The 12,224-nt window shown below is 53.0% G+C and overlaps 1 protein-coding gene across 8 annotated transcripts in view; it reads left to right on the top strand.

Annotated features, from left to right (window-relative positions):
• SIPA1L3 (signal induced proliferation associated 1 like 3) overlaps positions 1 to 12,224 on the top strand; it is a 240,434-nt gene that overhangs the window by 199,949 nt on the left and 28,261 nt on the right. For all 8 annotated transcript variants that reach the window (XM_057711283.1, XM_057711289.1, XM_057711288.1 and 5 more), the window contains one exon: positions 692 to 1,119. In XM_057711283.1, the coding sequence (XP_057567266.1) occupies positions 692 to 1,119 (428 nt within the window). The remainder of the gene's footprint in view (positions 1 to 691; positions 1,120 to 12,224) is intronic.

Below are 12,224 nucleotides of genomic sequence, written 5' to 3' on the forward strand. Positions count from 1 at the left end.
CTCCACTGGGTGAGCAGGGAAAGGACAAGAACTGACGCAAGTGTTCACAGTCTGTCTCTGGCTGCACGTAGGGAACAAACCTGGGGGCCGGGGGTGAGGGGAGACAGGAACGGGGAGGAGGGAGACCAGGGAGGAGGCTGCTGCCACCGTCCAGCGGGAGGCAGTGGTGGACAGGACCAGGGTAGAGCCACAGAGGGAGGAGAAGTGGCAGGTTTGGATCTGTTTTGAAGATACAGGCAACAAGATTTGCTGTTGGACTAGATATGGGTGTGAGAGCAAAAGCAGGGTCCTGAGTGACTCCACAGCTTTTGGGTAGAGCAGCTGAAAGGATGGAGGTGCCATTATGAGACAGGGAAGAGGCGAATTGAGGAGGGAGGGCCAGGAGCTCAGTTTCAGACGTGTTGAGCTGAAGCTGTGGGCAGCATGTTACACATGTGATGTCATTTATCCCTCTGAGCAACCCCATGGGGCAGAGTTATTATCCACCCATTTTACAGATGTGGAAACTGAGGCACGGGGAAGTTCAATCAGTTGCCCGAGGTAACAAGGTCCATAAGTGGGGGAGCCAGAGTTGGAAGCTGTCTGGCTCCAGGGTTCACACTTAGGTGTGGGGAGGACCCGGGGAGGGAAGGTTTTCCCCCCTTCCCCCCTGACTGGAGTCTAGGGATGACCCAGTTCTCCTCCTTTCCAGGGAGAGCCTCAGTACTCCAGTCATTCCAGCAGCAATACCCTCTCCAGCAATGCATCCAGCAGCCACAGCGACGATCGCTGGTTCGACCCCCTGGACGCGCTGGAGCCAGAGCAAGACCCTCTCTCCAAGGGCGGCTCCAGCGACAGTGGCATTGACACCACCCTCTATACCTCCAGCCCCAGCTGCATGTCCTTGGCCAAGACGCCTCGGCCGGCCAAGCCACACAAGCCCCCGGGGAGCATGGGCCTCTGTGGCGGCGGGCGTGAGGCCACCGGACGATCCCACCATGCAGACCGGAGGCGGGAGGTCTCGCCCGCCCCTGGGGTCACTGGCCAGAACAAGGGCTACCGACCGAAGCTGTACTCCTCAGGCTCCAGCACCCCTACGGGCCTGGCCGGGGGCAGCCGCGACCCACCAAGGCAGTCCAGGTAAGGCACTGAACCTATTCGAGGTCCTTCAGGGGGTCCTGACCAGCTTCCGCATCCCACACAGTCCTGACAGTGGTGTCCTCCCTCCCCAGAAACATGCTCACAGATGGGCACGCTCAAACATTTGTTTGCCTGCAGAGTTGGGAGACTCGTGAACCACCTCCTGCTGCCCATCCATTGGCCTTTAAGGATCCCAGTAGAGGGAGAAAAATCCCTGTCTGTCTCATCTGTCTCTGGTTCACTCTGACCCTCAGTCTCTTTCCTTTTTTCTCTCCTGAGACCTAGTAGTTTTTATGCTTTCTGGGAGTCACAGACTATTTCTGTTAGGAGTGCATTTGGCTGGAGGTAATAGGAAACCTGACCCAAAGTGGCTTAAACAAATAAGAGGTTTCACAGTCCCCTGATGGGGAGTCCAGAGAGGACGGAGCTAGGCTAGCGCAGCCGCGGCTCAGGGAGGGCCTCAAGGCTTAGCAGCCTGTGTCTTCCTGCTCCGTCATCCTCCTCATACTGGCTGTGACTTCCTGGTCTCCAGATGGCTGTGGTGCCCGTGGGAGGCATGGGGGCAGAGCACAGAGGAAAGGCGGCAGTGTCTATGTAGCTCCCAGTCTGTAGAGAAAGCAAAAGCTTTCCCGGAACCCCCTTCAGCAGGCAGTGTCACGTGGCCATCTCAGCCACAGGAAGTCTGGGAGATCACGGTTTAGCCTTCCAGCCAACATAGTAGAGGGCAGTGTGGTCTCCAGACAGTCCACTGGAGGGCTGTTCAACACAGAGTCCCCTGACCTGCTGGGTGGGGCCTGAGAATATGCATTTTTACAAAGTTCCGTGTAGATGCTGATGCTGCTGGTCCTGGGACCACACTTTGAGAAGCACTGGTAGAGAGGCAGACGGGAATAAGTGAGAACGAACAGGCATTGACTCACCAAAAACCTGGAGTCTGGACCACATACACTTTGAGAATCTGATGAAAGCCATGAACTGCCTCCCGGAAAAGTCATTCTGCCATCACAGGACTCAGCCTGATGCAGGGGTTGCCTCAGAGGTCTGTGGCCCCAGGCAGGGATTACTGTGCTGCAGTGCCCAGTGTGGACTCCTAAGGCCACTGCCTCCTTTCCCTTCCCTGACCACACCTGAGCAGGGGCCAGCCCGTGTCCAGGACCCCCAATAGGGGTCTTCACCTCCCTTGGCTTCCTGATACCTTGGCCAGTCCCCAGACCTGTGCCCCTCTCTGCACAGGACATGTGCACCCTTGGCCTCAGACCTCCTTGACCACAACCCACGGTGGACCTGGGTCTTTGTCTATACAGAAATATCTATATTTTTAAAAAAGGTGAAGCAAAAATCTCCCTAGCAATTCTTAGCCTATGTGAAGCCCGTTAATCCAGTTGACTCTGTTTAGAATGTTTGAATGCTGCTCGCTACGTCCTTAAAGCTGGGGTCTCCAACCCCCGGGCCACAGACCAGTACCCGTCCGCGGCCTGTTAGGAATTGGGCCACACAGCAGGAGGTGAGTGGCGGGCGAGCAAAGCTTCATCTGCCACTCCCCATCGTTGCGTTACTGCCTGAACCATCTGCCTCCCCTCCCCCCCGTCCGTGGAAAAACTGTCTTCCACGAAACCAGTCCCTGGTGCCAAAAAGGTTGGGGACCGCTGCCTTAAAGGATCTCATGACCTAGCAGCGATTCTCTGGCTGCCGAACTCAGGTTCTGCTGTTCAACGCTCGAAAACCAATATTGCAGAGAGAGGTGTTAATTGGAAAAGAAAATATGCAAAAGCCTGAGGGAGCTTAACTGTTATGAAGGTTAAAGTATAACTAGATTCTAAGACCAGGGGCTGTTTACACTCTGACAGGTTTGGAAACCGCAGTATTTGAGAGTGCCCGTCTGTCAGTGCTTTCCCTCACCTGGTCCTCCTGGACTCAAGAGCCAGGAGAAGGGTGAAGGTGGAGAGAAAGGGTCCCCCAGGGAGTTAAGTCTCTGTCTCAGCCCGCCTCCCTTGACAGATAGATCTTCATCATTTGAACTCATGGACTCTTTTGAACAACTCCTTCATCCATTTATTTGTCCATTGCTTTCATTCACAAATATCTCTCAGGGATTTGTTGTGCCCCAGGGACGATGCTGGGAGCTGAGAAGTAACACGCAAATTCAGACTAGGCCCCCAGCCCTCACCTCACCCACCATCTATTGAGGGAGACAGACTAGAATCAAGTCATCACTGAGACAGATGTTAAAGTGCACCCACCGAGAAGGACTTGGTGCCGTGGGGGCCCCAGGTCTCGGCTGTGGTAGCCCCTGTGCTCTGGGCACAGGCCTGAGTAGCTGTAGGGTTTTGGAATCCGTGCTATAAAGGCAGCGGTGCTGGGAAGTAGACTGTGGCTGAGGCAGGGGGGTGGGTATAAAATTACCCTGTGTCTGAGGGAAGGATTTGCTGAACCCAGAAATGAAGGGAATCAAATGGGAGAGGAACCCACTACAAAAGAGGGCCCTGCGGTTGAGAGCTTTAATTTGCATACAGACAATTGATGCTAATTGCAAATCATTCTTATCTACTCATTAAAGCTGCTTCCTGAAGTTTTCTCCTAGGCAACCAGGCTTTAGTGAGGAGCAGCATTTCCCAAAATGGGGTGCTCGAGGTGATTTGGGTGGTGCAGGGAGGAAAATGTTTTATTTTAAATGGGTATTAGGAAAAGTGTTATCAACCCATCCCCTGATTTTACAGATATTGCCTTGGACAAGTTAAGGAAAATTAAATGAGTTGATTTAAAGAAACAAACGTATTCCAGGTAGATGAGAGTGTGGACTCCAGAGTCAGCCCACTGGGGTTTGAGCGCCCCCCACCCCCTGCCCCCCACCTTGTCTTGGCTGTGTGGCCTTGGGCAAATGACTGAACCTCTCTGGGCCTCAGTTTCCTCATCTGTGAAATGGGGGTCCTGTCACTGTCCCTAACTAAGGCCATGTTGATGTTCCTAGCGAAGGCCCTGACTCTGTCCCTAACTAAGACCCTGAATCTGTCTGTACCTAAGGCCCTGAGGCTGTCCCTCACTAAAAGGCTGACTCTGTCTTACCTAAGAACCTGAGCAGCAGCGCTTTATTTAGGGACAGCGCAGGGCCTTAGTGAGGCTCGCCGTCAATGCGGGAGACAGATCCACCCCCAGACAGTGACGGCCCGTAGTGGTCAGGGGCCTGGGTGAGGGAAGCACTTGGGCTGGGAGCCCAAAGGAGGGGCCTCATCTAAGGTGGGAAGGGCTTTCCTGCAGCAAAGAGGCTAGGCTACTGGGAACTAGGAGGGCAGCGTGTTCCAAAGAAGGTGTACAAGTCCCACCTCACCCTGCCGGTCCTCCCACAATCTTCCCATCTCGGTAGGTAGATTCCCAGAGGGTCACTGAGCACCTGTGCTCGAGGGGCCCACACGTACCTCTGCCTGCCACTGGCCACACTGCCTCCTGCTCGGGGCAGCCCCGCAGCCCTGTGCATCTGCTGTCATCCATCCATTCCTTGGGGCTTAGCTGAAACAACAACCTGCTGCCCAGCCTCGGCTCCCCGAGGGCAGGCACACGCGCTCCATAGCTGCCCTTGTGTCTACTTCCAGGCCCTTTGTAGTCCAGTACTTTGTGTTCAGTCACACAGCAGGCGCCTACTGTATGCTCAGCCCTCTGCCACAAACAGGGCCCCGGCTGTCCTGGCACTGACAGGGTGCCAGGGGAGACAGCAAGCAGATAATTACAAAAGTAATGAATGAATTATGTTGGGGAAAGCCTGCAAGGGAGCCCTCCTGGGATCTGAGAGTGGATGTGGTGCAGGGGCTGGAGGGGATGTCTAATCTAGCCTGGGAGGCAGGGATAATTTCCCTGAGGAGAAGTCATTTCTGCCAAGGATGAGAGGGATAAGGAGGAGGGAGCAGGTGAAGTGGTTTCAGGGGGGCTGATGATATAATCTTGATGCAGTTATGTGGGTGTTTGCTTTGTCAGTGTTTGTTAAATTGTACATAGACGTTTTGTACACTTTGCTCTATGTGGGCTATTTTACAGTTTTTTTTTTTAAAGGGAAAGATGACGTATGGAGAAGGCATCCCTATTAGAGGGAGTAGCATGTGCAAAGGCCCTGGGGTGGGGAGGAGGGTAGGTGCCATCAGGTCACTGAACACTGGCCCCTTGGCTCAAGTATACAAATTGAGGGGGCAGCTGATGGGAGGTTGGGGAGGTTGGCAGGGGCCAGACCATGCAAGTCCTGTCAGCCACGTTACAGAGTTTGTATTTGATCCTAAGAGCTGTGGGCAGCAAGGAAAGGTTTCAGCAGAAAGAATAATGCAGGCAGATAGATGTTTTGAAAGATAGTGCTGGAGGCATGACTGGGGAAGTCTCAGGGATGGGTCTGAGGCTGAGATGTGAGTGAGAAGGAAGGGTGCCTGGACCAGAGGACAGAGTATCTATGGATGTGTCAGCAGGTGGCGCCACCAGGACCTCAGGAGGGAGGGAGGCAGAGGTCCAGGACAGTGCCAGTCAGAGTCAGAGGCTGCTGCAGATGGGGAGTGTTGAGATTCTTGAGAGAGAAGAGGAGAGCGGGGCTGGGCAGGCCTGGGAGGAATGTTGTTCTCAGGTTCAGTGACGCTGAAGCAGCCAGCGTGTGCTGGGTACTGTTCCAAACATGGCAATACAGCAGGGGACGAAGTTGAGTCCCTCTTTTGTGGAGCTGACGTTCTCCTGGAGGGAGAGGCAGACAGACAGACAGACAACTGAGCAACCATGTAATATTAATATGGCAGGTGGCGATCTGGGGAGAAAAGCAAACTGGGAAGAAGTCCCAGAAGGCTTCTCAGAGGAGGTGATATTTTGCAAGACACATGGAAGTGATCCAGGCAGGGAAAACAGCTAATGGCGAGGCCCTGAAGGTACACTCATTTGCAGTGCTCTGGAAATACTCTGGTGTCCCGATGGGCCGGGAGGGGAGAGTGGCAGGAGGTCTGATTTGCGAGGTTGGCAGGGCCCCAGCTCTGGCAGGCTTACCGACCATGGTCAGATGCTGGGATTTGATTGTGAGGGACGTGGGAGCCACGGGAGCACGTAATCTGACTTAGGTTTTAAGAAGACCACTCTGGGCTACTCAGGGGGGAAGTGGACTGTTTCAGGGGTGGGGGGATTTTTTTTTTTTAAGATTTATTTTATTACGTGTTTATTTTTGGCTGCATTGGGTCTTCGTTGCTGTGCGCGGGCTTTCTCTAGTTGGGGAGAGCGGGGGCTACTCTTCATTGCGGTGTGCGGGCTTCTCATTGCAGTGGCTTCTTTTGTTGTGGAGCACAGGCTCTAGAAGCACGGGCTTCAGTAGTTGTGGCTCGAGGGCTCTAGAGCGCAGGCTCAGTAGTTGTGGCGCACAGGCTTAGTTGCTCTGTGGCATGTGGGATCTTCCCAGCCCAGGGCTCGAACCCATGTCCCCTGCATTGGCAGGTGGATTCTTAACCACCGTGCCCCCAGGGAAGCCCCGGGGTGGGGAGATTGAGTTTGGCAGCACAATGCGAGGTCTGCCAGGAAAGGGATGGGACTTGCTGTGCCCAAACCCCCCACCCACTCCCTCCCTGCTCTCCAGCCCTCGCCGTGGAAGCCACTGCAGCCTCTAGCAGCTTGTGCCCGTGGACAATTCCAGTGACTTCACAGACTCTTCCCCCCAGACATTCGTCACAGGAGCCCAGCTTCCGGGCACAGTGCCAGGCGCCAGCGCCTGCTGTGGGCACCACGGTGGGCTGAGTGATCCCAGGCAGGCAGCCACCGGGCCCCCCGCCCTCTCTCGAGGCAGCACACACTCCAGAACTTCCTGGGCTTCCAGAGCAATTTGTCAGAGCTGTTCAGGGGCAGTGAGAGGCTCTCCGCTCCACATGGAGCTGCTGCCCCTGGGTGTTCCCGGGCAGGCAGGAAGCACGTGGCCTTGTTTCCGCGGGCAGGGCTACAGTCTCTGGGGTACCCTTCTGGGGGCACGGCCCTGAAAGGTAATGTGAGGGCCTTGGGGTCCACTGGGGCCCGTCCCGCCTTGTTGGCTAGGAAGCCGGGGCCGCATGACAGAGACCTACTCCTATAGTCACAATCAGCTTGGGAAGAGGAGCCTAGGCCGTCTCCAGGAACTTGAGGGAAAGACGGGGCCATGCAGACATCTTGGGGCAGGGGCAGGGAGGAGTACAAAAGGCCCTGAGGAGCAAACGTGTCTGGTGTGTTTGAGGAACAGCTTCCATGCGGCCAGAGCACAGGCTGTGTTTGGGGGCGAGGGCAGGAGAAGACCACTGTGGTGATACAGGTGCACGGTGGTTGGTGGAGGCAGCCAGTGGTGGTTGGATTCCGCATTGATTTTGTGCCAGTGGGTTTTTGCCCCATGGTGTCTCTGCTTCCACTTTCTGAAGACCTGCTGTTTTTGCTCCCAGGCCGCACGCAGGGGCCGCCTATGGCTCCTCCACTGAGCCTGATAATTCCAGCCACGTGCAGGGACTGATTGAACTCTCAAGCCCCTGCCAAACACCCAGGAGAGAGGACAAGATGAGCCCAGCAGTTAAGACCCCACAGGGGCCCACCTAGGGGTATCTGAGGGAGCAGTGTTATTTCCCAGGCTCTGGCCTCTCACTGCCTGTGTCCAGGTCACAGCTCCACCACTCACCAGCTGTGTGATCTCCACCAGTCTCCTTAGTTCCTCTGAGGCTCAATTTCCTCATCTGTAAAATGGGGGTGAAGATGGGTTTGTGATCCAAGGCTGCGAGGATGACCACACCCTGTGTGTTTAAAGTGGGTAGCAGAGGGCCTGAGATAGAGCTGGTGCAGGTATATCAGCTGCTGCTGGGTTCTGTTCTTATGTATTATGTATTTATCGTGACTGCCGTGTCACTGAAAGTACACGTTGGTGGTTAAACACAGTGTATCTTGAGCCAGACTGCCTGGCTTTGTATCCTGGCTCTCTCCCCGACCAGCTGCTTTATTTGGGGCAAGTTATTTAATCTCTCTGGGCCTCAGTTTCTCCATTTGAAACACGGGGGTGGTGGTAGTTCCTGCCTCATGGGGTCGCTGGGGCCACTAAATGAAGTGATGCCTCTGAGATGCTTAGAACAGGGCCTGGCCACGTTCATGGGCTCAGTGAGGTCCCCACCATCACTGCCACCTGCTCCATCACTGCTCTTCCTCCTAAAGGCAAGGGCACAGCTCCCTTTGTGCCTGTCGCCTACCCTGGGCCACCCATCAGCCTCCCAGGGGTCGAACAGACCAGAGCAGCACCCATGCCCAGGTAGCTGTGCACTTTCTCCATCCAGCCTACAGTTTTTCAGCTTTTTTTTTTTTGTAAGCCACAGACCCTTTTACTCCAACAAAATCTTAAATGCCCCCTTGAGATACAACACAGATGAGTGCAGCCTGCCTGGGTGAGGGCGGAGTGGGGAGTGCAGGGCGGGGTGCCCCACCCCCGTCGCAGTCCTGACTGAGCCCAGAGCCCAGGCTTTTAGCCCCGGGATGCACCACCTCCCTGTATGTCTGCACGCTCAGGGAGCACATCCTGGTGCCTGGGCCCTAGCTGAGCACTTTGTGCATGCATGATCTCGTGAGGCACGTGCTGCTGTTGGCTCAGTTCTCAGAGGAGGAAACTGAGGCTCATTGAGGGAAAGGGGCTCGAGCAAAGATCACAGTGTGTCCGTCGGAGCTGGGATTGGCACCTGGGTCAGGTGAGCAGCGCAGCCCACGTTCTCATCCATCACGCGGTGCTGCCTCATTTTTCAGGCTGAGGCCCGGGCAGGGTACCTGGCCTTGCCGGTGCTGCAGAAAGGAAGTGTGTTCACTCCGTTGATTGGCAGGTGGGGGAAGAACTCCACCCTGTACGTGGCACCTGGCACAGTTCATGGTCCAAAGGATGTTTGAGAAGGGGTGCCTGCCTCAAGAGGGCTGGGTTGAGATGCACAGCATATTCAGGAGAATGGTTCTTTGTGGCCCTACTGTGGCAGTGTTGGGGGGTCACCATCCATTCCTGAGGATGGTAGGAGTTGCAAACAGAGACAGCCGTGGGAATGCCTTTGGCTCCAAGCGACAAGAAATCCAGCTCAATTGGAGGAAGTCTGTTATCTCTCAGAACATGAAGTCCCAAGCTAGGCAGGGCCCCACACGATTGGGTAATTTATTGACTCAAGGACCCAGGTTCTTTCCCTTTCTTTGTTCTGCCTCCATCGGCCTACAGACTGGCTCCCCTCACAGTCTCAAGTGGCTTTCATTCAACCAGGTAGTCCCAGTGTCCCGTGGAAGAAGAGGTGATGTTTGCTGCAGGTTAGTTAGATAGTCTTTGTTAGTTTTCTAGTGTAGAAATTTTCCCCAGAAGTCACCTAGCAGACAGTCCACACCCACACACCCCATGTCTCACTGGCCAGAAGTAGATTGCAGACCTACCTCAGACTTACCCCAGACAAATGGCCTCAACCGTTCAGGATTTGCACCCTGGACTGGGTGCCAGTTCACCTTCCTTGAGGATAAGTAAAATCAGCTTTCATGTACAGGGTGACAGGGGTTAGGGTGACACCCAGTGCCTGCCACAGGCCTAAGGAGGGGGCGAACCCGTCCCAAAGGAGGTAACGGATGGAGCCAGCTGGCAGACACACATACAGAGGGTGTTCATCTTTTCCCCTTTTTTGGGGGGGGGGCTGCACTGGGTCTTTGTTGCTGCACGAGGGCTTTCTCTGGTTGTGGAGAACGGGGGCTACTTTCGTTGTGGTACGCAGGCTTCTCATTGCGGTTCTCTTGTTGAGGAGCACAGGCTCTAGGTCCGTGGGCTTCAGTAGCTGTGGCGCACAGGCTTAGTTGCTCCGCGGCATGTGGGATCTTCCCAGGCATGGGATTGTCCCCTGCATTGGCAGGTGGATTCTTAACCACTGCGCCCACCACCAGGAAAGTCCCCCCCTTTCTTTTTTTTAAACCATCATTTTTTTCAGCTCATAAAAGCTGAACATGCCTGATGACAGAGAAACATGTACTGTAGAAAGTAAAAGTCAGAGTTAAAATCAATTAGGATATATTGGTAGAGTGGACCCTCTGCAGCCATTGAAGCGAGAGGGACTTGTGTGGACTGACATGGAGAGATCTCCAGAACATCGTGTTAAGGTCAAAGCCACGTGCAGAACAAGCTCATGATGGACTGCCATTTATGTTATAAAGGAAGGTTGGGAGGATACACACATGTGCTTGTGTGCATGTGCTTGTGTGCAGTGGGCCTTCTGTTGAAGAAGAAGAAAGGGGGAGGTCAAAGTTGCCTCAAAGAAGGAAACGGAGGTGTCGGATGGCACTTCCTTTCTACCCTGTGCTGTTTATATGGTTTCATTTCCCCCATCCTTACTACCTCCAGAGATAATCAATTAGTGTACATGCCCCCAGAGACTTTTCTCCACAAACCTGTACCAGCCCAGGTCTTTCACACATTTTTGACCATCACCCAAAATGGGAAAAGCAGTTTATATTACAACCCAGCATGGACCATCTGGAATAGTTTCACAAAACCACTTACCCTTAGCTCACATGAGGTGCACTAAGGTTTTTTATTCTAGTCTATTTCTCTTTTTCTTCCCCTCTTAATGAGTCAGGATCCACTAAATTGATTTCATGACCCACAGTTGGAAAAAAAAACTGTACATTTCCTTTTCATAAAAAAAGAGCCCTCCAGGACTTCCCTGGTGGTCCAGTGGTTAAGAATCCACCTTCCAATGCAGGGGACATGGGTTCAGTCCCTGGTAGGGGAACTAAGATTCCACATGCCACCGGGCAGCTAAGCCCACGCCTTGCAACTACTGAGCCCACATGCCACAACGAATAAGAACCCACGCACCACAATGAAGATGCAGTGCTGCAAAAAAAAAAAAAAAAAAAAAAGACACGCCCCCCCCCAAAAAAAGCCCAGTAATCAAATAGTATATGTACATTTTAAAAAAAGAAAAAGCGCACTTTATACAGTGCCTTTTTTACACTTACTGTAGCTCAGACATCTGTCCTCATCCATAAGCAGAAATCGACCTCACTCTAGGCACTGGCTGCATAGATTTCATCATGTGGATATGCGTGCTTGGAACGACCTATTAATCCCCTGTTAAAAGACATTCAGAGGACTTCCCTGGTGGCGCAGTGGTTAAGAATCTGCCTGCCAATGCAGGAGACACAGGATCAGTCCCTGCTCTATGAAGATCCCACATGCCTCGGAGCAGCTAATTCTGTGCACCACAACTACTGAACCTGTGCTCTAAAGCCTGTGAGCCACAACTGTTGAGCCCACGTGCTGCAACTACTGAAGGCTTTGAGCCTAGAGCCCGTGCTCCACAACAAGAGAAGCCACCACAATGAGGAGCCCGTGCACCACAATGAAGAGTAGCCCCACTCGCCGCACCTAGAGAAAGCCCACACGCAGCAACCAAGACACAATGAAGCCAGAAATAAAATAAATAAACAAACAAATAATAAAATAAGTCTTAAAAAAAAAAAAAAACATTCAGGCCACGTCCAGCTTTTGTTGATTACACACACATTGCAGTGACTATCCTTGTATGTGCCTGCATGTACTTGGGCAAGCTTTTCTGTGGCGTGGATTTCTGGGAGGCCAGATGTTAGGCTGATGCTACTCCTCCTTCAGTTCTCAGCTCAGACGCCGTTGCCTCCTTGGGGAAGCCCCTGACAGAGTCCAATGCCAGTGTTATATGCTCCACGGCTCCCTGGACATCCCCCCACCAGTGCCCAGCCTTGGGCCTGTTAATCGATGTTGATTATGGAAAGTATGTGTAAGTCAGTCAGAGCTTGCTTTTTTAAATCCAGTCTGGCAATCTACCTTCGCATCAGGATGCTTCAACATTCCCATTTAATGAAATTACTGATAATGACTGGATTTATATTTGCCATTTTCCTCTTGGTTTTCTATATGTTTAAGAACTCTCTTGCTCCTCTTTTCTTCCTTTACTGCCACCTTTTGTGTTAAATAAATGCATTTTAGTGCACCATTTTGATTCCTCTTGATTTTTTGGACTATTTCTTTTTTGTTATTAGAGCATGCATCTTTTCAGTGTAATTCAGATTAATACTAACTTAATTCCAATAAAATATAGAAAATTTTTTCCAATATAGCCTCATTC

This window comes from Hippopotamus amphibius, chromosome 16 (assembly GCF_030028045.1).
Source record: "Hippopotamus amphibius kiboko isolate mHipAmp2 chromosome 16, mHipAmp2.hap2, whole genome shotgun sequence".
NCBI lineage: Eukaryota > Metazoa > Chordata > Mammalia > Artiodactyla > Hippopotamidae > Hippopotamus > Hippopotamus amphibius.